This window comes from Orycteropus afer, unplaced genomic scaffold (assembly GCF_000298275.1).
Source record: "Orycteropus afer afer isolate SDZICR_OR568_19922 unplaced genomic scaffold, OryAfe1.0 scaffold00334, whole genome shotgun sequence".
Classification (NCBI taxonomy): domain Eukaryota; kingdom Metazoa; phylum Chordata; class Mammalia; order Tubulidentata; family Orycteropodidae; genus Orycteropus; species Orycteropus afer.
In genome coordinates this window covers 3221583-3248283 of record NW_006921921.1, presented here as the reverse complement: position 1 = coordinate 3248283, position 26701 = coordinate 3221583, and the positions used below count along the sequence as shown (strand labels likewise).

General features: G+C 42.3%; 1 protein-coding gene across 1 annotated transcript in view; it reads right to left on the bottom strand.

The window, feature by feature from the left end:
• The window catches only part of TDG (thymine DNA glycosylase), a 32527-nt gene extending 14619 nt beyond the window's left edge, over positions 1–17908 (bottom strand). The window contains exons 1-2 of the mRNA XM_042782476.1: positions 17846–17908; positions 11430–11518 (exon numbers count right to left, since the gene is read on the bottom strand). Coding sequence (XP_042638410.1) covers positions 11430–11518; positions 17846–17908 — 152 coding nt within the window. The remainder of the gene's footprint in view (positions 1–11429; positions 11519–17845) is intronic.
• Between the last annotated feature and the right edge of the window lie 8793 nt (positions 17909–26701).

Sequence of the window (26701 nt, the reverse complement as noted above, 5' to 3'; positions counted from 1 at the left end):
CAAATACCATCTCTGCCTCTTCCTAGCTAGTTCCTTAAACTCTTTATGCCCAGGTCCCACAACTGTAAAATGGGAATAATAGCATCTACCTCATTGCTTATGAGGATTAAATTAGTTAACACATGTAAAACACTTAAGACAGTGCCTTACATAAAATACATTTACTATAACAGTTAATAATTAAAGATAGCATGAGATGATCAAATACTATAGGAAACTTCTGTCAGCATCTCACTAATTTTGTCTACTCTAGTCTGTAAGCCAAATGAGCCTGGTCTGATAGGTTTTGTTTGTTTCTGAATTTACACTGTAGCTGTGGAAGGAAGACTGGGCAATCTACTTTTGTAAAGATTTACTGCCTCGGAAACCCAAGGGGGTTTGCTATGAGTCAGAATCGACTCGATGGCAGTGAGTTTTTCGGTTATTGGTTTAGTGGTCACTAGGTTGGGCAATCCTACTTCCGTAGTGATACTGCCTCGGAAACCCAAGGAGGGGTCGCTATGAATCGGGTTTGACTCAATGGCACATAACAACAACAACAACAGCTCCTTTTTATATTGCTCCATAACCACTGATAAGCAATAATCAAGCATTTTGTTAAAGATCAATGTCAATAAATTAGAAGACAGGCTTCACCTTTTGAGGAAATATGGACCCATGTGTTTATACCCAGGCTTCACTGTCCCTCACCTACTGCCTACAAGTCTTTAAAACCAAAACAATCAAACCCACTGCCACCTAGTTTATTTGAATTCATGGGCACTCTGGTGGTGTAGTGCCTAAGACATCTGACTGCTAACCAGAAGGCTGGTGGTTCAGACCCACCAGCCACTTCTCGGAAGGAAGATTGGGCAATCTACTTCTGTAGTGATACTGCCTCAGAAGAAACCCAAGGAGGGGTTGCTATGAGTCAGATCCTACTCCATGGCAGTGAATTTTTTTTTTTTTTTTTGGTTTAGTGACCCCTTAAGACAGAGTAGAAAGGCCCCATATAGCTTCTAAGGCTGTAAATCTTCACGGAAGCAGAGTGCCTCATCCTTTTCCTGCAGAGTGGCTGGCAGTTTCAAACCACTGACCTTTTGGTTAGCAGCTGAATGCTTTAACCACTATGCCACCAGAGATCTCCTTACAAGTCCTCAAAGACTGCAATCATCTGGCCTCTCAGTGAAACATAATTCATCCAGTCCAGAAAACAGGATTTCAGTTAAAACAGCTAAAAGCTCTTGCAAATGCTCTTATTGATCTCAAGGGTTTTTTTTCTAATTTTTTATTGTGATCTGGGTTAAAGTTTGCAGAGCAAATTCTTTCTTTTTTAATTTTTTTTATTACTACTTTTATTGTGATGAAAACATACACAACAAGACATTCACCAACACAAAAAACTGCCACATTAACAGCCCTGGGACACTGATGACATTTTTCATGTTGTATCACCATTACTGCTATCCTTCTCTGAAATATCCCACCACCATTAGCGTAACTCAATGCCTCGCAAACAAAAGCCCCCACCCCTCCCTCCTACCCCTGGTAACCCTAATAATCTTCGGTGTACGTATATATCTTTTTTTTGTTTCAACCTATCTAGAACTTCTCCTGCCTCTGCCCTCCTATCCTTGATAACCAACAAAGAAAGTTTCTTTCTATGTATAAACCTTTCCTTGACTTTTTATAATAGTGGACTAATACAGTATTTGTCCTTCTGTGATTTATTTATTTCACTCAGCATAACGTCCTCCAAGGTCGTCCATGTTATGCAGTGTTTTGCAGATTCTACATATTCTTTAAGGTTGCATAGTATTCTGTTGTGGATATGTACCAGTTTGTTTATCCACCATTCCTCGGCTGATGGGACTTAGGTTGTTTCCATCTCTTTGCTATTGTGAATAGTGCTGCAATGAACACAGGTGTACACATTATCTATTTGTGTCCTGCCTCTCACTTCTTTAGGATATATACCTAGTAATGGTATTGCTGTGTCAAATGGCATTTCTATCTTCAACTTTTTAAGGAATTGCCATACTGACTTCCACAGTGGTTGCAGTCCCACCAGCAGTGTATGAGAGTCCCAATCTCTGCACATCCTCGCCAGCCTTTGTTATTTTCTGTCTTGTTGAACTATTAATGCTGGGTTGAGATGGTATCTCATGGTTACTTTGATTTACATCTCTCTAATCGCTAATGATCACAAACATTTCTTCATGTTTGTTGGCTGCCTGAATATCTTCTTTGGTGAAGTGTGTGTTCATGTCTTCTGCCCATTGTGAACTGGATTGTCTTTTTGATGTTGAGGTGTTGGATTTTCTAGAAATTTTAGAGATAAGTCCTTTTAATATGTCATTGCTGAATGTTGTTTCCCATTCTGTGGGGTCTATTTTTACTCTTTTAGAGAAGTCTTTTGACGCACTTAAGAATTTAATTTTCAGAAGATCCCAATCATCTACTGTTTGTGCATCTTGGGTTATGCTTGATAGTGTATTTATGCCATAAATCAGGACCCTTAAGTTTGCCTCTATCTTTTAAGAACTTATAGTTTTAGGTTTCATTCACATTTAAGTCTCTGATCCATCTGGAGTTAGTTTTTGTGTATAGTGTGAGGGATGGATCTTGCTTCATTTTTCTGCAAACAGATATTCAGTTTTGCCAACACATCTATGAAAGACTACCTCTTCCTCACTGAATGGATTTCAGCCCTTTGTCAAAGATCAACTGACCACAGGTCAATGGATCTATTTCTGGGCTCTAATTCTGTTCTAGGAGCTCTGGTAGCATAGTGGCTAAGGTACTTGACTGCTAACCAGAAGGCTGGCAGTTCAAACCCATGAGCCACTCCTTGGAAGGAAGATGGGGCAATCTACTTCCATAGTGATACTGCCTCAGAAACCCAAGGAGGGGTCGCTATGAGTCGGGACCGACTCAAAGGCACATAACAACAACAACAATAATTCTGTTCTACTGGTCTATGTGTCTGTCATTGTACCAACACCAGCTGTTTTGACAACTGTGGCAGTATAGCAGGTTTTGATATCTGGGAGTGTGAGACCTCCTACTTTGTTGTTCTTCTTCAATACTGCTTTGCTTATCTAAGGTCTCTTTCTTTTACATATAAAATTAGTGATTTGTTTTTGCACATCTTCAAAGAATGTTGATGGAATCTGGATTGGGATTGGATTGAATGTACAGATTGCTTTGGGTGGTACTGACATTTTCACAATGTTCAATCTTCCCATCCATGAGCATGGTTATATGTTCTTCCATTTATGTAGATCTCTTATAGTTTCTTGAAGTAGTGTTTTGTAGTTTTCTTTTGGTAAAATTTATTCCCAAGCATCTTATCTTTTTGGTTGCTATTTTAAATGGTACTGATTTCCTTTTCCAAGACCTCTTTGCTGGTGTAGAAGAATCCAACAGATTTTTTATGTTGATCTTGTATTCTGCCACTATACTAAATCTTTCAGTAAGTTCCAGTAATTTTCTTGCTGAGTCTCTTGGGTTTTCTATATATAGGATCATATCATCTGCAATTGGGGATAGTCTTATTTCTTCCTTACTGTGGTAGTTGTTTGTGTGTCAACTTGGCTGGGCCTGGTTGAATGGCTGGGCAGCTGAATGTAGTATTCCCCATGATGAGACTGGTAATCAACTCCACGCTGGGATCTACTGTGAGCAGCTGAGCCTTAGGGAATGTGGTCTGCTTCGTGTATATAAGCAGAAGCCTTGGGGAATGGTCTCTAGCCTATGGCATGCTTGGACCCTGCATGTAGCCGTATCATTGTTCAGCAGCCTGCTATGTATGCCCTGCCAACCTTGGGACTTACAATGGACTTAAATTAATGGCCTACCATGTGGTTTGGTAACATTGGGACTGTGCCTTTTTACTTGTCAACCTTGGGCTTCTCAGCCTCAGCAGTCAGCAGCTGTCTGAGTGAGGAAATGCCTCTACCTTCAATGCTGGGAGCAGGAGGCAGAGCTGGACCCCAAGGTTGAGGGGCTTTCACCCAGCCCCTAGAGCCTGGCACTTAGAACTTGGACTTAAAGCTTCCAAACTGTAAGAGAATTAACTCCTGTTTGTTAAGGCCATCCCATTCGTGGTATATTCTTGTCAGAGTGGCACTAGGGAACCAGAACACTTACCAACTAGGATACTTTTGATTTCCCTTTTCTTGCCTTATTGCCATGGCTAGGACTTCCAATACAATGTTGAACAGAAATGGTTGATGGAGGGAATCCTTGTCTGGTTCCTGTTCACAAGGGTAATGGTTTCAGTCTCTCTCCATCGAGAATAATGTTGGCTGTTGGTTTTGCATATATGCCCTTTATTATGTTGAGGAATTGCCCTTCTGTTCCTATTTTTCTGACAGTGTTTTTAATCAGAAATGGGTGTTGGATTCTATCAAATGCCTTTTCTGCATCGATATGATCATGTGGTTCTTTTATCTTACTTAGGTTGTTTCTTTACATGGACTGTTTTTCTAACATTGAACCATCCTTGCATACATGGTATAAATCCCACTTGTTGTTGTTGTTGTTGTTTGCCATCGAGTCGGCCCCGACTCATAGCGACCCCTCCTTGGGTTTCCAAGGCAGTATCACTACGGAAGTAGGAATGCCCAACCTTCCTTCCGAGGAGTGGCTGGTGGGTCTGAACCGCCAGCCTTCTGGTTAGCAGTCAAGTGCCTTAGGCACTGTGCTACCAGAGCTCCTAAATCCCACTTGGTCATGATATATTATTTTTTTGTTATATTTTTGGAGTTTATTGCCTAGGATTTTATTGAAGATTTCTGCATCTATACTCATGAGGGATATTGGTCTATAAGTTTTCCTTTCTAGTGGTATGTTTGCCTGGTTTTGGTGTCAGGGTTTTGTTTGCTTCATAAAATATATTTGGAAGGATTCGATCCATTTCTATGTTCTGGAATAGTTTGACTAGGATTGGTGTCACCTTTACTTTGAATGACTGGTAGAATTCTCCAGTGAACCATCTGGGCTAGGGCTTTTTTGTTGTTGGTAATATTTTTATTACCTGTTCAATTTCTTCTTTTGTCATGGGTCTGTTCAGATTTTCTACTTCAGTCTGTGTTAGTTTAAGCAAGTAGTATGTTCCTAGAAATCTGTCCATTTCTTCTAGGTTTTCAAATTTTGGGGGTACAGTTCTGCATAGCACCCTGATATTATTCTTTTTACTGCGGTTGGCACGGTTGTGACATCACCCTTCATTTCTTATTCATGTTATTTGCATCTTCTTCTTTTCCTTTGTTATGTTTGCCAATGGTTTTTCGATTTTTTAAATCTTTTCAAAGAACCAACTTCCAGTCACGCTGATTTTTTTCTATCATCTATTTTCTGTTTCATTTATTTCTGCTCGAATCTTTATTATTTCTTTTCTTCTGGTGACCGCAGGCTTTTTTTGCTGCTCTTTTTTAACTGGTGGAGATGGTTGGTTAAGGTATTGATTTTGGCTCTTTCTTCTTTTCTGATGTGTCTATCTATTCCTGTAAATTGCCCTCTGATCACTACTTTTGCTGTGCCCCAAACATTTTGGTATGTTGTGTTTTCATTCTCATTTGATTCAAAGAATTTTTTCATTTCATTTTTTATTTCTTCTATTATTTTTAAGGAAGGTGTTATTCAGTTTCCATGAGTTTGCACTTTTTCCATTAGTCTTTCTAGTGTTGATTTCTAATTTGAGAGCATAGTGATCTGAGAAGATGCTTTGCCGTATTTCAATGTTTTAAGTTCATTGAGGATTGCTTTGTGGCCTAACACATGGTCTATCCTGAAGAATGTTCCATGTGTGCTAGAAAAAAAGTGTGTATTTTGCTGTTGTTGGGTGGAGTGCTCTGTAGATGTCTATAAGGTCAACACAGGTGTCTAGAAGATTGATCGTATTGTTTAGTTCTTCTGCATCTTTGTTAAGTTTCTTTCCAGTTTTCTATCTCTCTTGAAACTGGTGTATTAAAGTCTCCTACTATTACTGTGGAGTCATCTATTTGTCTTTTCAATTCTGTTGAAGTCTGCAGTATGTACTTTGGGACTCTTTCATTGGATACATAGATATTTATCATGGTTACGTTCTCTTGTTCAGTTGGTCCTTTAATCATTACATCATGTCCTGCCCTGTCTCTTATAATCGTTTTTGTCTCAAAGTCTATTTTATCAGAAATTAATATTGGCACTCCTGCCCTTTTTTGGTTGCCATTTGCTTGGTATATCTTTTTTCAACTTTTGATTTTTAATCTATTTTGTTTTTGGTCTAAGCTGGGTCTCTTGTAGACAGCATATTTGTGGGTCATGTTTTCTTATCCAGTCTGCAACTCTCTGCCTCTTGAGTGTACATTTAATCCATCACATTCAGTGCAATTATCAGCAAGTATGAATTTAATGATGTCATTCTGTTATGTTTTTTTCCGTGGTGTTGCTGATTTCTTTGTCCCATATAATTTTCTGTGTTCAGCCCATTTTGTATCTGAATCATATTCCCATCTTCTTTGCTGCTGTTTATTTGTTAAGTATTTGTGCTTGTCCTTTTTTCTTTCAATGTGAAGGCTTATGTTTTTCTTTGAGGTTACCTGTGATTTATTATTTTTCTCCCAAGTTTAAAATGTTCTGTTCTATCTTGCAATTGTCTCAACTTCCTCACCATTTAGAAGTTCTATAACTACACTATTTATTCCATCTATTTGGTTTGTTGTTATCCTCATTTACCAACTGAAGTATCTAGTTCCCTGTTTACAGTCTTGTAAGCTTATTTTACTTTGGACGCTTCCATAACTGGGTTGGTTTCTGGGTTACATCATCATGTGTGTTAATCATTGGTTGTGGTTTGCTATTGTCGGTTCTCTATCGGAAGGACTCTCTTTAACATCTCTTGCAAGGTTGGTCTGGTTTTAACAAATTCCCTTAATTTCTGCTTATTTAGTCTCCTAATTTCACCCTCATATTTGAGGGACAATTTTGCTGAGTACATAATTCTTGGTTGGAGATGTTTTCTCTCAGGGTTTTATATACATCATCCCATTGCCTTCTCACCTGCATAGTTTCTGCCGAGAAGTCAGAATTTACTCTTATTGGCTGCCCTTTGTAGGTAACTTTTCATTTTCCTGTGCTGCTTTCAGGATTCTTTCTTTGTCTTTGGTTTTGGTGAGCTTGGTTATGATATGTCTTGGAGATTTTCTTTTGGGGTCTATCCTGTTTGGGGTTCACTGAAATTCTTGAACAGATATATTCTTGTCTTTCACCGTATTAGGGGAATTCTCTGCCAATGAAACTTTGAAAATTTTCTCTGTAGTTTTATTTGTCTCTTCTTGTTCTGGAATTCCGATTACATGTAGATGGCTCCTCTCAATAGTATCCCACATCAATCTTATGGCTTCTCCATTTTGTTTTGCTCTTTTGTCTGACTGATCTCTTAACAAAATAGTATTCAGGTATTTGTCTTCAGTCCCATTAATTCTGTCTTCCACTGATTCAATTCTACTCTTTGCCTGTTCAATATGTTATCTATTTCTGAAATCTTAGTATTAATCTTCTGGATTTCTATTTGTATTTGTATCATTTTTAATATTTTGTTTGTCAATTTGTTCTCGTATTGGTTTCCTAAATTGTTCTAGAGTTTTGTCTGTGTTTTCCGTAATTTTGTCAGTGTCTTCTTTGATCTGTCTCTCAATCTGTTGAAGGTACTCAAATACAATTCTTTTGAATTCCTTATCAGGGATTGCCAATTCTGCTTCTTCCTCAGGAGTGTTTTCTGGGTTTGTATACTGGTTCCTTGTTTTTACTACTTTATTATCTTGCTTCTTTGTGTGGACTATGATAGTCTGTTGTCTCCAAGACATTGTAGTGTTTAGTTGTTTTTAAATGTGTTAAAGAGAATAAGAATGTGTGTATAGGTCTCTGTTAGCTATTCATAAGAAGCAGTTGAGGGTGAGTTGAACTAGTATTGGCTGCCATCTATCACTGGTCAGTTGGTGCAAAAGCAAGCATTGGCTCTCACTCAGTGGATGGTTCTGCTGGAGGTGCAGGTATGTTTGGGTTATACTGGAACAGTTGCCATCTTCCATTCAGTTAGACAAAAAATATTTTAAAAACCACCAAAGAAAACAGCAAGAGAACAAAAAACTCAAACCTCATAACAAACAGGAACCATAGCAAAAAAAAGCAATAAATGAGCAGAAAAAAATCTCAATATATATTAAAAAGGGATAAAAGGAAAATAATGAGAGAGAAAAAAATAAATAAAAGCCACAATATCTGGGGAAGGTGGAATGAGAGAAAAGAGCAAAAGAATACTAAAGAAAGAATGGAAAACTGCACAAGGAAAAACAAGGGGTGGGAAGAACCAAAGGAAAGGGGGAAAAGTGAGGAGCCGGAGAAAGAGAAAAGGAAAAACACAACCAAGGACAGGAAAGAGAAAAAAAAAAAAAGAGGAAAAAGAGTAATTTTAAAACAAACAAAAACAAAACTGTGGGGGGTGGAGTATGCCACCCAGACTCTGTCAGGGCACACAACAGGATGGAATTCCTGCCGGTCAAAAAGGTGCAAGGAGGTGGGGTATGGCCACACCTCTGTTCACCCAGAGGTGTGGGGTATAAGAGCAACAAGGGGAATGTCACACCTTTCCAGCAGTCAGCCTTCAAGCTGCCCATCCTGTCCTCAGCAAGTAGAGCCGACTCCTATATTGCAGTCAAGGAAGAATGCCACTTCCATATATTCAAAATGGTCTCACCCACAGCCTGTAAATACTTCAAAATGGCTGTGCCCTCAGGACAGCCACTGCAGTCCACAGGTCTGTTTGTCTCCTTCTCTACTGTTTTCCTTTCTGGTTGTCAGGCACCAATGCAGTCCTTGCCTATGCAGTCTTTAGTAAGCAGAGCTGATGCTTAGGTTGCTCCCAGGATATATTCAAAATGGCTGTGCCCTCAGGGCAGCCGGCAACCCGCAGCTCTGTTTCTCTCCTTACTCAGTGTTTCCCTTCAGATTCTTCTACTAGTTGGTATTTAGTCCACTTCTTTATCCTTGCTTTCAAAGCTTAGGATTCCAGGATTGTCTTCTCTATTGGTTTCAATTGGTTCTTCACTGTTTTGTCAGAGGGTCTGTGTAGCCTGTCTGCCTATTCTGCCATCTTGCTGGAACCTGCAAATTCATTTTCCAGACAGCAGTTCATACACATTTTGTTTCGTGATATTGACTTCAATTCCCCACAGTGTAACAGCTCTCTTCCCACTTCTTCCCCATAGTTACGTCTTCCCTGTGTCCTTCCTTCCCATGCACTCCTACCACCACCACCACCACCCTGCCTAGCTATCTCTCTGTGCAAACACTGTCCTTCTGTTCTCTCATGACTGATTACTCCATGGAGTATATCTACCCCATGTAAATGTTCACCCCATATGCCTATCCATTATTTGACTGGAAGCCACAGGAGTGAGTTCAGTTCCAGACCTGCAGGGTAACTAGGGGCTATAGTCTTAGGGGTCTTACCAGGCTCTATCAGATCAGCAACCTGGTCTTTTTTTTTTTATGATTTTGAGTTTTGTTTCACATTGTTCTCACACCCTATCCAGGATCTCCTGCACTGATCCCCTTCTGTATGGTTGACAGTGGTGGCTGGTCACCATCTAGTTCTTCTGGTCTCATGGTCTTATAGGCTGAGGATCTCATGGTGTACCAGTCCCTTGGACTAATTGTTTCCCGGAGTCTTTGGTTTTCTTCATTCTTTTTTGCTCTAGGTGAGGAGAGACCCATCATTGCATCTAGATGGCCTCATGCAAGCTCCTAAGACCTCAGTGGCTACTCACCAAAGTAGACTTTAGAACAATGTTTCTGTGTGGGATGTTATGTCCACTGAGCTTGATGTCCCCTGTGACCACGGTCCCAAGCCCAGAGGCCCAACAACTCACTCCCTCAGGGTAGTTCCTTAAGGTTCCAGGATCGTCTTGGACTGTGACCAAGATGATCTTGAGCTTTGAAACTCTTTTTTCAGACACTCATTCTTCCATTTCCAGCCTGACAATCATTTTCTTCTCTATGTAGTTAAGTGCCATCGAGTTGATTTTGACTCATAGCAATCCCAAATGCTCGATAGAGTTTCCTAGTGTATGAAAGCTTAAAATCAGAGGCACTTGGTGTGTGTAAATAGAGCAGTCTGAAATAGGAGCTTAAACTCCATTTTAAAGAATTTACATGAATCTGGAATCCGTGTTGAATTTTAAAGCTGCCTTTTCTAATAACTGTTGTTGTTGTTGTCATGTGCCTTCGAGTCGGCCCCGACTCATAGCGACCCCTCCTTGGGTTTCCGAGGCAGTATCACTACAGAAGTAGATTGCCCAAACTTCCTTCCGAGGAGGGGCTGGTGGGTTTGAACCGCCAGCCTTCTGGTTAGCAGTCAAGTGCTTTAGGCACTATGCTACCAGAGGTAACTGCAGTTCCTCTAAATTTGATGCTGATTTAATCTTGATGCTGACCACACACCCTAAAGGACATTCTTTTTCTCTGAGATCTGGCAGGTGCAGGATTATCACAGCATTTCCACTATAGTCAAACAGATGCAAGATGTGATAGTTTATGCCCGAAGGGCCTTGATGGAAAGCATCATCAATAAATCTTTACAACGGACCCCTAGAAACAGATGATTGTGAAAGCAATTTTTATAGTTGTTGTTGTTATGTGCCGTCGAGTCGGCCCCGACACATAGTGACCCCTCCTTGGGTTTCCGAGGCTGTATCACTATGGAAGTAGGATTGCCCAATTTTTATAGTAGGTTAATGAAAGACCTGTCATCGTCCTATGATGCTCCTGTGTTAATCTGAACAGCACATATGCCTGAAATCATATACCCTTAACCAATCATGTAATCCTATATATGTTATCCACCTGGGCCTGCTAAATTTCTGCTTTTAGATAAACCACCTTTCACTCCCCAACTATCAATCAACTATGATTTTGTAACTTTTAGCTCCTTCTCCAATTGTACAAAATTTTCTTCCTCATTGTCTGGAGGAGTGATGATCTTCACTCTGTAAATTTTCATGTCTTCCCAGTCCAGACCATCTCTAACCCTCAATACACTTCTTTTGATTTCACTTATGCAGACTTCATGATGTTGCTCTAAGACAATAAGCTACAATCCTTACAGAAGTAGATCCTGAGGTCTGTCCACCTTTGGTTAGAAGCCGAGTGCTTAACCAATGTGCCACCAGGACTCCATATGATGAAGTAACATGTGAAAGTGCCCAGCATGAAATGCTCCAGAAATGACAGCTGTGGTTATCAAGGTTGCTCATAACCACACTCGGTGGCAGACATGGTGCTTCCTTTTTATAAGCCACTGCTAACGAGTTGATTCTGACACATAAGTGACCCTCTAGGATATAGTATTACTGCCCTGTAGGTTTTCCAAGGCTGTAAATTTTTATGAAAGCAGACTGCTTTACCTTTCTCGCACTGAGCGGCTAGAAAAATCAACATCAGAACTGAGTATGTAAGCTTTGTGTCTGTCATCCACAGATTCCATGCCACTGGACTAGGCAGAAAACACAAACTTTTCTCACTCTTCTCATTGTCCCAACCTACTTTAGAGTCTTCCCTGTTATCTTTAACATTTCTAGAAAGCCTGATCTCATTTGAAGATTCACCTTCCTTGACTGTATTCTTAGTGGTCTACCACACACTTTCGCAGTCTAACTTTGGTAAATGTTTTTCATACTTGAACTCACGGGAAGCATACTCATCTCTTTATATATAATTCTTCCTTTTCCTCTCTGGGCTAATTAGACTGTAAGTGCTTCTGTTGACTCATACTATTTTTTGCCTTTTGGAATCTATAATCCATAGAATTTTTTCTACTAATCTTCCAAGATAAAAAATTAATTAATTCTACCCAGCATTCCATTCCTTGAGGGTTACAAGAATTACTCTCTCAGGATTACCAAGAGCCTGAGACATCTCAGAACTCCCTATGAAAGCTTCTTCAAAACACAGCATTCTCCTGAAGGTGAAAGCTTTGCAGGCCAAAATGAAAAGTGTTCCATAGGCCAGTGGATGAAGTTAAGACAGAATATTCAAATCAGTTTTGCGCTCAACAGTGTACATGAGTCCAATTATTTCACCGAATAGAATACTGAATAAGGTTTTACAATGTGTAATCCTTTTAATGACAGGCTTTACCCAGATTTCAATTCTGCCCTGAAGTAAGATCACAAAGGTGAGAGATTTCCACAAGTTCTGGTACGTTTTTCATTTGTAAAGGTGTTCTAAGAAAGAACTACTTTATAGCTAGATTTGATGTACAAAGTCTGACTGCTCTACACTTTATGTATATCTCTTTCCTAAGACGATTTATTTCCATTACTTCAGTATGCCTTTTGTAGTCTTCGCTGACAGGCAGCACCTACACTCTACCTCTGATTCACAGCATGGCAGAACTGGATTCCAGAGATGCCCTTATATTGCAGACATGAACAGGCTCAGAGAAGTGAAGTGTCTCGCTTAAACTCAGGGCGCATTACCCACTGAAAGTCAGAATAATCCTACATTAGGTCTAACAGTATTTTATTCCAATGTAAACTTCTAATGAATTTTCATTTGACTTTTTGAATACAAACCTCTGAATCTCTGCTTTGCAAAACCTTCTCTCCATGTACCTCACAGTCCCCAAAAGCAAACAGACCCTTAAGATTGTCTCCAAATTCACTGTAAAACTAGACATTTTTAATTTCTTTCGAGTGTTGTACTTATTTCCAGAATTCAAGAGCTCCAGCGTAGCAATATTATCTACCCTGTGACCCTTGACACTGCTTTTAGTAAATCTTTGGAGAGGAAGCCAGAGTAAATCTACTGACTTTAAAATGAAACTCCTGGAGGGCGGGCACGGACCTGGATACGTATGCTACTCCATCTGTACAATCCTTTGCACAGGCAATGGTGGGTGAAGTGAATGGGAGCCAAGAATGGCAGCCAGAAGGAAATATTCACAAGAAACCACTGGTTGGTCACTAATGCATTTTAATGCCACTTAGATATGCTATCTAAGGAGAGGGTCCAGCTGCAGGTGATCCCGCCACGCGCCACACCGGCCAACGGCCGCGGGCATGGAGCTAGTCCACAGCGCGCACGCGTGGCCCAGGCCTTTGTATTCCGGCCGCGGCGCCTAGGACCCCTGCGTGCGCGCGCCCGCCAGACGGCCGGCCGGCCCCGCCGCGAGGGGCCCTGGGGGGAGGGGCCGTGCTTCGTCCCGACCTTACCTGCCCGCGTTCTCTGCTTCCATTCCTTGCTGCCTCTCGCGTGAGCGGCTTCTCCTGCTAGGCAGAGGACTCTCTGTAGTACGACAGCTTACGTATGGCGGAGCGGCAATAACTAGACACTTGGCCCCAATTGCTGTAAGAACCGGGGCACTAGCTGACCCTCAAGCCCCTCCCCCAAGCTTCTAATTCTCCCCCTTCACCCCAATATTAACAGCCACACAACCCCACTTCACTGGGTGCTTCCGCCTGCCCAGAGCCAAATCCCACGCCCTGTGGTCGTCACGTGACACAGGGCAGGCCAATCACTTTCGCTCCTGGTTGGGTTCTCCCCGCAACTTCGCCGCTTGGACTTTCGGGAAGGGTGGAGGACAAAAAGAGTGGGAGGGGGAGCGCTCAGCTGCCGTAAGCTTTTGTCTGCCTTGGACTCTGGGTAGTGAGTGGGTGGGTGAGCTAAATGGTGATGGCCTCTGGGGGCGCTGTGTAAGTGCCATAGTTGTGTTTAGGATTATTGAGGCCCTAAATAAGGGAGCTCTGGTAAAATAGTGGCTAAGGCACTTGACTGCTAATCAGCGGCGGTTCAAACCCACCAGCCACTCCTCGGAGAGAAGGTTGGTCAATCTACTTCCGTAGTGATACTGCCTTGGAAACCCAAGGAGGGGTCGCTATGAGTCGGCCCTGACTTGAGGGCACATAACAACAACAAAGAAACCAAAAAACCAAACTCACTGCTGTGGAGTCGGATCTGACTCATACCGACCCCTCCTTGGATTTCCCAGGCGGTATCACTAAGAGGTAGATTGCCCAACCTTTCTTCCCAGGAATGGCTGGTGGGTTTAAACCGCCAGCCTTCTGGTTAGCAGTCAAATTAAATAGTCCTTTTCACCAAAGCTTTACTTTGAACGTGTAAAAGTATGAACTTTTGAAGTCTATGACAGTATGCCATTCAAGTATTGCCTTCTTATAACCTTCCATACTAACCCCTCTGTTTAAACCTCAGCGGGTCTTAACACCGGTTTTTATTTCATTAAATCTCAATTTCCATCACTGGTGTTTGCACAAGGACTTAATTAAACAATTATTAATGGAGACAGGCTTTTTGCTTGTGTAGTTTGCATGATGAAGAATGTGGCCATGGTAACATAACCCAATTTCTGTGGCTTACAACACCCCAAAGGTTTGTTTTTCACTTCTGTACCAAGTTGGTTGGGAGCATGTTTGTGGCTTCATGCTCTGTGTGTGGTCTTCATTCTAGGATCTAGGAAAGGGCTTTCGTGGGTAAATACAGAAAGATTAATTTGTACTATATCATTGGTAAAAGTTTAAATGTAACTTAGAACATTTTTACACTTTACAGAACTTTATGAATACTCTGTCCATTAGTGGGTACTATGCCATTGAAAACCCTATGAGCACACTAATACTCTTAACACACACGTTGTGGTCAGTGGGGTCAGTCGTTTTGAGTCAGTTGACTTGAGGGCAGCCAGTGGTGGTGGTACATTCAGAATCTGACACATGGGTATTCAGTAATATTTATTGAATGAAAGTGAACAAAACTCCACCCTATCTTCCTGCTTTTGCTAACGACTCGGGACCACATTCTGGAAACATTTTTAAAGCAGATGGCTGCCTCAGCTATTTCACAGAGAGAATTCTGAAAGTGTGTGTGTGTGAAGATGTGTAAACTTTTCTCAGGACTTTTTCACTCAGGATGAGCTGCCCTCGGGCAGCAAGGATCTCCCTTACTGTCAGGTGCCATGTATTCTTGGTAGCTCCATCTATAACCTCAGCAGACCAGGGTCCTCTGCTCTACTTTGCATAAAGAAGGGTTTATGTGAGGAGTTGTTGGGGAGCAGGATATTGAACCTGGAAATGGTGAGGAAATAGCAGCAACAGTGACTTATCCCATCACTGTCTGCCCCACCACCTGAACTTGAACCAGAAAATAAACTTGTTCTATTACTGAGCGTGGCCCACCAGTGCCTTGGGGAAGCCTGGGAGAAGTACACCTCTCCTATCTATACTAAATGTACCTCTATTTGAAAGGGAACTTTTTACTTCCTGATTGAATTATGGTGTTTTTGAATGTAAGTCTTTGTATAACTTTTTTAGTAGTTGTTCTAGGTATTATATTGTATACATGCACACAAAAGGGAGTTTGTGTGATAGGAAAAATGATAGGACAACAACAAAATAAGAGCCATATCATTTCAACTTGTTTCCCTTTCTCTTTCTCCCAACAACTCCTTTCCCTTTCAGGAATTTAATAAGCTTGCTTCTTTCTTATCTAATGTTATACCTTCATTTACATCTCATTGTCAGCGAGATTAATACTGGGCAGAGTTATTCAAACTGGATTTTTATCCACCAGTGTGTCTAGAAATTAATTAAGCAGTAAAAATAAATAGAAATTGAGCAAGTTTTATAAGAAAAAAACTACCAAATCAAAACCAAATGTACTGCCATCAAGTCGGATCTAACTCATAGCGACCCCTCCTTGGATTTCCAAAGTGGTATCACTACGGAAGTAGATTGCCCAACCTTCCTTCTGAGGAATGCCTGGTGGGTTTGAACTGTCAGCCTTCTGGTTAGCAGTCAAATGCCTTAGGCACTATGTCACCAGACCTTGTATCTCTTACAAACATATATGTAAAAATTATTTAAAAAAAAAAAAAAAGCAAATCCAACAATATATAAAAAGGGTAATACATTATGACCAAGTGAGGTTTATCAGAGAAGTAAAATGGTGGTTTAACATTTGAGAATCAATCTATATAATTCACAATATTAACAAATTGAAAAAGAAAAACCATACAGTTATTTCAATAGATGCTGCAGTGTGATGGATCCCCGCCCCCCTTTTTTTTTCTCTAAATAATTTGTGATTTGGGTGAAAGCTTACAGAGCAAATTGGTTTTCCATTCCATAATTTATGCACATTTTGTTTTGTGACATTGATTGCAATCCCCACAGTTTTACAGCACTCTTCCCAGTCTTCCCTGTGTTTACAGGTTCCCTTCATCCTTCTTTCCCATCCCTTCCTGTCTTCAGAGCTTTATCCCAGTGCAGTGCTGCCATCTTGATCTTGTATGATTGTTTGTTCTAAGGAGTGTGTACCTCCCTGGTGTTACTGTTCATCTTATAAGCCTATCTAATGTTTGGCTGAAAGTTGAGTCATAGAGATGAGTTCAGTTCCAGGCTTGAAGGGTGGCCATAGTCTTGGAGGTTCCACGAGGCTATATCAGACCAGTAATCTGGGTCATTTTTATTATTTTGAGTTTCATTCCTCATTTTTGTCCAACTCTAACCAGGAGTGATATTGTGATCCCTTTCAGAATGCCCGGCAGTGGTAACCAGCACCATCTAGTTCTTCTGGTATTGGGGTTGTGGAAGTTGGGGTTCATGTGGTCCATTAGTCCTTTGGTCTAACTGTTTCCATGTATCTTTCATTTTCCTTATTCTTCTTTGCTGCAGAAGGGAAGAGACCAATAGTTGCACCTTAGACTGTCCCATAAAGACTGCTGTTGTTGTTAGGTGCCATCCAGTCAGTTCCAAATCATAGCAACCCTATGAACAACAGAACAAAGCACGGCCCGTGCTGTGCCATCCTCACAGTCATTGCTATGTTTGAGCCCATTCTTGCAACCACTGTGTCGGTCCATCTAGTTGAGCGTCGTCTTCTTCTTCCCTGACCATCTGCTTCACCAAGCATGATGTCCTCCAGGAACAGGTCCCTCCTGATAACATGGTCAGAGGCAGCACTGGGGGCCTCACTACCTCCAAGAAGCAGAAATGAGAATGGAGCATGTCCTTTGGACCTGGAGCCCTGTGCTGAGAACCTCTTAGACCCAAGAGAGAGAAAGCTGTAATAGCAGAGGCAGCAAAAGATGGCAAGAAGTAGTGGCACGGAAATAGTGACAGGAGAACCAGGAAACCAGCACAAGACAGGGCAGTGGGCTTTCTGGCCCATGAAGCAAGGTGGTTATAGTGGGTATGCCAATCCATAGAGGGAACGAGCTGAGCACCTTCAGGCAGGAGGCTTCTTGGCAGAGTGGGTACCTCTAGACACTTGCAGTGGAGCTGGGCTTACCAACCCATGGAACGAAGGACCCGAGTACCTTCAGGCCAAGGTTTAGTGGTGGAGTAGGGTGCCTCTGAGCACACACTGGTGGAGCTAAAGGGCTTTGGAACACTTGCCCAAGCAGGGTAGAGGCTGGGCCAAGGGGCTGAGGGCCAGAGAGAGGCCTGCCTGAGGCCATAGCTGAGAAGAGGCTGTCCTGATCAAAGAACTGTATCTTGAGTTACTGAAATATCATAATCTCTAATGTGATATTGTGAGAGATATTTTTCACAAATTAAAGAAGCGTTTGAAGAGCAAACACTGATTCTCCTCCTTTACTTAAATATTACCCAGGCGATTATGTTTATTAGAAAAAGTACCAACCAAAAGATTCTTAAAAATCCAAATCCTGCTGGAAGGGCCTTATCTAGTTCTCTTAACTAAGCCTTGTGCAGCGAAACTAGAAAGAACCCTTGCATTAATTTAGCACAGCAAAAGAAAGCTAAAGCACCTATTGGCAAAGCTTCAAGAGCTTTGTAACACTTACCTGAGGCTGAGTGGAGGCCAGGCTGAGGGGCCAAGGGCCAAAGCAAGGCATGCCTATGGGCATGGCTAAGGGGAGGTTGTCCTGATCAAAAAATTGTATCCTGAGCATTCTTGAACCTGAATTGTAACATGTTACTTCCCTAGTAAACCCTATAATCAGAGTATTATCTGTGAGTTTTGTGTGGCTACTGCAACAAATTATCGAACCCAGCAGAGAAGTAGAGAATGCCCTGGGAAGGATGGTAGGTGTCAGAATTGGCAAGAAGGTTGGAGGGTGGTCTGATCTTGCTTCATAAGAATCAGCCGTGGGCTTCTGGACTTTGATCCTTCTTCCCCCTTGTAAAGTTCTCTAACTTCTGACTGCTAAAGGAGGTCGGAACACGCAGCCCCTTTTTGCAAAACCCCAAAGCAGCAAGGGTCAAGATTTTAGCTTGTGCCATTTAAGATATAACTATTGATCTCTTCCCATCAGAGCAAAGAAGAGTGAAGAAAATCAGCCTAAAGGAAACAATTAGTCCAGAGGACTAATAGACCAAATGGACCATATCCTCCATTAGCCTGAGACTAGAACTAGATGGTACCTGACTACCACTAAACACCACTTGGAACAGGATCAAAATAGGTCCTTGACAGAGTGGGAGAAAAATGTAGTGCAAAATTCAAAATCACAAAAAAGACCAGACTTACTGGTCTGATAGTGACTGGTGGAACCCTACGAGACTGTGGCCCTTAGGCACCCTTTAAACCTGGAACTGAACCCACTCCCAGAGAGCTCCTTTCAGCCAAACAATAGGCCTACAAAGTGAATAGTAACACCCAGAGGAATGTGCTGTTCATAACAGTCAACCATAAGGGACCAAAAGGGCAGCATTGGTTCCAAAACAAGTTCAGAAGGCAGGGAGAGGCAGGTAGGATGAGCTAATAAAAACGAGGAATCTAGGGAGTGAGTGTAAGTGGGAAGAGTGCTATTCCATAGAGGATTGCAGCCAATGTTACCAAACAAAATGTGTATAAATTGTTGAATGGGAAACTGATTTGCTCTGTAAACTTTCACCCAAATCACAATGTTGTTATGTTGTTGTTATGTGCCGTCGGGTCGGCCCCGACTCATAGCGACCCCTCCTTGGGTTTCCGAGGCAGTATCACTACAGAAGTAGGATTGCCCAACCTTCCTTCCGAGGAGTGGCTGGTGGGTTTGAACCGCCAGCCGTCTGGTTAGCAGGCAAGTGTCTTAGCCACTATGCTACCAGAGCTCCCAATAAAATGTTCAAAAAAGAAAAGAAAAACAGCGTGGTCAAGTGCCATGATTTGTGTATTAAAAAAAGGAAAAAAAGATTTTGGCTTGTGTGAGGAATTGTTTTTTAAAAGATGCAAGCTAATCCAAGAAAATCCTCAAGGAGATGGATTGATACAGTGGCTGCCATGATGAACTCAAACAGCATTGTGAGGATCGCACAGGACCGGGCAGTAGTTAGTTCCACTGTACACGGTGTCGCTGTGAATTGGAACAGACGCAAGGGCAACAACAATCCAAGAAGAATGCCTTGGTCAACATGGTCCAAGAGGTTAACCAAAACCCACTGCGCTCAGTGGATTCTTACTCATAGTGCCCCTTTTTAGGGCAGGGTAGAACTGCCCCATAGGGTTTTCAAGCCTGTAAATCTTTTCCAGAAGCCTCATATTTCTCCTGCAGAGCTGCTGGTGCGTTCAAACTGCGGACCTTTTGGTTAGCAGCCAAATACGTTAACCACTATGCCACCAAACTACCTGTCCAAGAGGTTAGAAGATAGAAATGATAAGGTTAAGCTGAATTGTAGTTTAATAATCCCCTTGTAACTTTGTCATTGCACCCTACTCCTCCCATCCCCCCACGGTGTCTATGAACACGTAGCCCTTTGTTTACTCGGTGGCATGAAAACCTGACTCTCGTTGCAATTGAGAGCACTGTACTACTCTGCCTGGGGGCTAGTGTGTCTCCTGATTCTCCAGTCTCTCTACCTTTCAGTAAAGTCTCGCTTTCACCTCTAACACAATGTGAAACTAGTGAGTCACTACAATAGAAACTACTTTCCTCATAATTTTCTGCAAATTTAAAATTGCTCTGTTGCTGTTATGTGCCCTCCATCGGCCCCGACTCATTGCGACCCCTCCTGGGGTTTCCGAGGCAGTATCACTGCGGAAGTAGATTGTCTAATCCTCCTTCCAAGTAGTGGCTGGTGGATTTGAACCGCCAGCCTTCTGGTTAGCAGTCAAGTGCCTCAGGCACTACGCTACCAGAGCTCCTAAAATTGCTCTAGAAAAGTGTATTAATTTAATAAGAATTCATGGATTTAAAAAAGTCTCTATTTCCAGTTTCCTCTCGCAGCACCATAGTACAAGCGTAGCTGTCCGCGTTGTGGCTCTATCAAAGGACACTGAGTCCAAGAACAGTACTGTTTAACGTGGCACAATCCAGTGTGACCTTATGTAAATACCTGCTGCTCAGTGTACAAGTTTCCACCCGCCTCGAGACACTAAAACGCGTGCAATTTTCTTCCTGAGTGTAGGACAAATGGGGTGATAACCCACTCCAACCCGAGACTCGGTATCTCCCAGAAGAAACCAACTATGAGGAGCATGAAAGTATGTCGGGACCTGTGGCTGGAAAAGGTTTAGGAATCGGAGGAGTAGGCACTAACTCCACCCAGGAGCTCTGGTGGTATAGTTGTTAGGGCCTTTAGCTGCTAACCAAATGTCCGCAGTTAGAAACCACTAGCTGCTTCGTGGAAGAAAGGGCTGTCAGCTTCCATAAAAATTTACATCCTTGAAAACCCAACGGTGGTCACCCTGGGAGCACAAACAGACTTGATGGGAGTCAGTGAGCTCCACCCAGTAGGCCACTTCCGCTCTGGTCACGTGTTAGCGCTGGTTCCGGTAGTGTGCCCTCTTTGCAGTCCGGCGCCGCCCACAACTGTGGACTTTTAGCCTGGCCCCGCGAGGTTCCCCGTGGCTCGTGAGCGCGCTTCCGCCCGCCTCGCGAACCGCTGCCTAGAGTGTGTGCACTAAGTGGTACATTCTCTCCCGAGTGCGTCTGTGATGTCTGGTAGAAAAGCGGCCTCAGTCCCTCTTCTAGAAAAGAAAGGAGTGTGGGGAAACCAGCTGGTATCGGTCTTACGCTTGGTCAGCAAGAGCTGCCTTTAAGCGCTGAAAGCTAGTGTTAGCTCTGGAAAGGATGTTCGTCCTGTCAGAGCCCTCATTTCATTAATGAGAAAAGCGAGGCGCGGGGATTGGAGAGAGCCCTGGTGTTTGGCCCGCACTTCCCACACCATGGCTGTTTGGTTTGTTTCCAGCACTAACAAGCGCCCCATTTCTAGCGGGGCTCAGTCCTGGGCTTTCTGAAAACCTTTGGTCTAACACTGTCCTCCTTCCGTCTCCGTCCAGCCCTCCAACTATGCCCGCGGGTGTGCCCTGGCCCACCTACATGAAAATGTTTGCAGCCAGCCTCCTGTCCATGTGCGCGGGGGCCGAAGTGGTGCACAGGTACTACCGGCCAGACCTGGTGAGTGCCGGAGAGGCCCTACGCCACTCCTTTCTCTCACAGTAGCATTTTAAATAGATCTTAAAATGAAATTCGCGTAACATCCCCCAAGGCTTAAAACCTTTTCGTGGCACCCCATTGCATTTAGGACGAGGTCTTCCATCGTCTGGCCGCTGCCTGCTACTGGCCTTACCATTTATTTATTTGTGTCCTCTGTCGCATCGGCACAGGCCTCATACTGTTTCTCAAATTCATCGAGCCCCAAATTGCCACCTCAGGGCCTTTGCTTTTGGTTCTTTTTAAATGTAAGTCCCTGCTGAAATGTCCCCTTCAGCACGGCTTTTCAGGACAGTGCCCAAAGTGCTATGCCCTGTCTCAGCCTTCTGACTGGAGAGCACTTGTCACCGTTTGCAATTACAGTAAAACCTGCTAAAGGTGGAACCTGTGTAGGGCGGTAACCTATCAGGGAAAGAAATAGCAATATTTTCCACTCGAATGAATGATAGAAAGATGGTAAGACTGCACCCTGTTAAAGGCAGAAAACCTGTGAGACCAGGAAAAACTAGTAGGCCCACGGAGCTCGGGTTCTCACAGGTTTCACTGTATTTTATTCCTTTGTTTACTGTTCTTTGTGGCTTCCACTGGAATATAAACTCGTTAGAGGACCTGTGTGTCTCTGGTTCACCCTTATAGCTCAGTCACCTAGCAAAGAGTTTGGAGTGCATAAGTGCTCAATAAATACTTGCTGAATAAAAAAAAAATGGTTGAATACAGGAGTTCTAAGGAGGGAGAAATTGTGGTTAATTTAATAAGCATTTATTGCATTAAGTACCGAGAATTAAAGTTGCCATATTGGAGTTCCTGGGGAGGAGGACAAGGTAAGTCCTTGCAAGTCATCCCAAGAGTGTGCTGTTGGACTAGAGCTGTGAATAGAGTAGTTTGGGAGCACAGTCAAGGGAAGCGGCTTACCTGCCTGAACAGAACATTTGCTGAGAACCAACCATTTGCACTTCTAGTTTCAGTTAATTGTCAGTACAGTTTTGGAAGTGTTTCTCCCTGTTTTCAGATGAAGGAACTGAGGATTAGAAGTGTCAAGGTGATATTCCAAGTCACATAACCTTTGAGTCACTGAATTTAGGAAGCACATGGTTTTTGTTTGATCTTCATCATTTTCTGTTCCTTTTAATAAAGTCAATGCCCTTGTGAAAAATTCATGTAGAATTGAAATACGTAGAGTGAAAAGTAAAATTCCCCCCATTTCCAATCTCCTTCCTCAAATCTGTTTCCCATAGGAAAGTACTGTTTATTGGTTGGTATATATTCTTTCACACTCATATACACAATTTGTGGATTTTTTTTTTTTTTTAATTGTGTACACTGTCTCATGACATTGACTGCAGTTTCCCACAATGCAAGAGCACCCCTCTCAGTTCTTCCCCATAGTTACCTCTTCCCTGTGTCCTTCCCTCCCATACACTCCTGCCCCCTGAGCTGTCTCCCTGTGCATACACAGCCCTTCTATTTCCCATGTTTGATCTCTCCAAGGAGCCTAACTACCTAATGTAAATCTTCAGCTCATAGGCCTGTCTTTTGTTGAACTGGAAGCTACAGGAGTGGGTTCAATTTCAGACCTGAAGGGCAACTAGGGACCATAGTCTCAGGGGTTCCACTAGGCTCTATCGGACCAGCAAACCTGGTCACTTTTTTTTTTTTTTTAATGATTTTGAATTTTGTTCCACATTGTTCTCCCACTCTATCCAGGATCTCCTACATAGATCCTCCTCTGAGTGGTTGACAGTGGTAGCTGGGCACCGTCTAGTTCTGGTCTCATAGTCATATAGGCTGAGGATCACATGGTGTACTAGTCCCTTGGACTAATTGTTTCCATGCGTCTCTGGTTTTCTTCATTCTTCTTTGCTCTGGATGAGGAGAATCCATTGTTGCATCTGGATGGGCGCTTGCAAGCTTTTAAGATCCCAGTTGCTGCTCACCAAAGTAGGATGTGGAACAATGTTTCTGTGTGGTACGTTATGCCTGTTGATCTTGATGTCCCATGCAACTATGGCCCTGAGCCCACAGGTCCAATTACTCACTCTAGGTAGCTGGCTGTGGCCAGGAAGTGACTACAACCTTGTCCCTTGTCAGCCCTACTATATACCTGTGAATTCTTATAGATCATACAAATACACTTGTAGAAACATTATCTGCAACCCTATACATGGTCATGGGCACACTCCAGTTTGTAGGGATTTTTAATTTAAATTTTTACTCTATTCTAAAATAGGAGTTAATATACCCATGTCATTGCAAATTGCTTATTTTGTTAATATCTATATGTAAGAACACTTGCCTGTATCAAGTCTTTTTAACCATTACGTAGTATTTCATAATATGAATATTCCATAAATTATTTAATTAATCCCCTGTTGATAGATGGTATCTAGTTTTGGTACAAACAGTGCTGCAGTAGTCCTTTCTTACTACTTTTAGACTGCTTCTCTTCTAAGTTTTCTAATGAAGCATCAAGAATACCTAGTAGAGACAAGTGGATAAGAAGCTTCTATGAAAACAGTATAGTCTTCAGCTTGTACAGGAATAGACAGGTGGGAGACTTTATAAGGGAATGCCTGGGATTTGAACCTGGAAGATTAACTTTTGATTCACCTAGCTCTGGTATCGTAGTGCCTAAGGCCTTTGACTGCTAACCAGAAGGCTGGCGGTTCAAACCCACCAGCCACTCCTCAGAAGGAAGATGGGGCAATCTACTTCCGTGGTGATACTGCCTCGGGAACCCAAGGAGGGGTCGCTATGAGTCGGGTCCGACTTGACGGCATATAACAACATGTCATTATAAGCACATGAGAATGTGTTAGGGTTGTAACCTGCAGCTCTGTACCTTTGGAGGAGGCAACATGAAGCTGGAATCTCTGAAAGGGGCATACTGTAGGGCCTGAGGAGGCCACATCACTTAGATTAGGTTCTGAAGTGACTTGAAGGCCAGGGGTGTCTGGTTGTGTGTGGGAAGTTGTACGGTCTACTAACATTTAAGCCTCTTTAGTTCTTTACTGTGTCTTTTGGTGGTGTACCAGCAGTCACTCTCACTATATAACAGCCTTGCCAGGAGTCCTTCAGTCTGGACAGCTGGAAGGTCTGGGTGGAGTCCAGAGCAGAGCAAACAATAGTGGTTGCTGCCGAGGGCCTGCACTCAGTGCAGTCTCAAGGGAGAAATGTTCAGGTGTCTTTTTCCTAATCGTGCAGCTCAGCTCCTCAGATTAGGATAGGAGACAAGGACTTGAGGCAGCTGCTTTGTCGTGGGTAGAGAACGTGCCTTCTGCTTGAGATTTCCTTTCGCACTTTCTCCAGGAGGATAAGAAAACCTGTCACTAGGTCTTATAATAAGAAGTGACTAAGGTTTTCTCTTACTGGTCAATCAATAGCTGTAGAATTAATTTTCGGTTTTACTTTTACTTGCTCTCTTTTGCTTAATTTTAACTCTTATTGCGGATTATTATTATTGAAGGTATAGTAGGTCAAAAGACATAGTCTTAGGACTCATATTAAAGCATTTCGTTTCTGATGGTTCCCAAACACATTCACACACACACATACCCTTCCATACATCTACACCCTTCCATGCACACAGTGCCTTATATAGAGAGGTTCTACTGTGCCATAATTGGTAAACTATTAATACCAATAAACTTGCTAGTCTTTTTTAAAATTTGGTTATATTTAGTATGTTGGGTTGGGCATTCTACTTCCGTAGTGATACCACCTCTGAAACCCAAGGAGGGGTCACTATGAGTCGGGTCCGACTCCATGGCAGTGAGGTTGATTGGTTGGTTAGTATGTTGGAGTTTCTGGGTGATACAAATGGTTAATCCTTCAACTACTAACCAAAAGCTTGACAATTTGAACCCACCCAGAGGCACCGCAGGAGCAGGTCTTGGTCATATGCTTCTGAAAGTTCACAGCCATTGTTTTGCGATGCACAGAGTCTCCATAAGGTGGAATTGGCTTGACAAGAACTGGCTTGGTGTTTTGGTTTTAATATTTAGTATGTAAACAAAAGTACTATCTTTATTTCAGTAAAAAGTCTAATTGTCATTTTAGTTTTATATTGTACTGGAAATTCTAGTCATGCCAAATGTGGGCCTATGTGTGTAGATGTCTATATAAGAGGGTAGTTCTGAATACTTTGTAGAATATTGAAACATGCTATTACATTTGTATAAGACTTGTGATTTCACAGTTTCTTTTTTTTTTAATTCTTCCTTTACTTGAAAATGAATGTTGTTGTTGTTGTTATGTGCTGTTGAGTCATCTCCAACTCATAGTGACCCCTCCTTGTAGTATTCTGTAGTATCTCTACAGAAGTAGATTGCTCTAGCCTCCTTCTGAGGAGTGGCTGGTCGGTTGGAACCGCCGGCCTTCTGGTTAGCAGTCAACCCTTCTAAATTTATTAAGTTGTGCACAGTTTAACAAACATGAAACAAGCATACTGTGCTTGTAGTAAAGGGTTTAGAATTTCAAAATCCTAGGGCTGGTTGTAGAAGAAATTGTTCAAAGAAGTTATTCTGGCTTTTATTCCAATTCCCATCACTGAATTTTTAAAAAGTCATTTTCACTTCAAATAAGAATGGTGCTGAGCAGTACATCTCTGACCTGCGTACCTCTACTTTTTCCCTACCTCAAAACCCTACACTTCTCCTAAATGAGTTTATTTCTTTAGGATCAATTACTTGTTAGGTGATAAAAGGATAAAATGAGACAAGTCAAGGTGTTTGAACATTAGGCATTGTGAAGCTATTGAATTTTTCTGATATGATTGGAGTTATGTCAGAATAATCTTGCAGTTTTGTGTAGAGTAGTTTGACCAAAGAGTTTATTGCTTTACCCTTAACCAAACTAAACTTACTGCCATTGAGTCAGATCTGACTCATAGCGACCCCTCCTTGGGTTTCTGACGCAGGATCACTATGGAAGTAGATTGTCCAGTCTTCTTTCCAAGCAGTGGCTGGTGGATTTGAACTGCCAGCCTTCTGGTTAGCAGTCAAATGCCTTTAAAAGTCTTGAATAAGATCTGTTAATATTAATTCAAAACATTTTTTTACTGCCTCTGAATGTGGGGCATTTTCATAGGTTGTAGGAAATGAGGAGATCAAGATGTGGACCCAGTCCTCAGGGAGCTTACAACGTAAGCTAATATCTGCCGAGGTCCAGCCTCAGCTGTGGGTCTCTGGAGGGAGAGGTGGCGTCGGCGAGATGATGGAGACACACTCACACAAGATGAAGATGTGCCCCACATAATGAGGTGGCCTTCTTTATTTTATACTATAT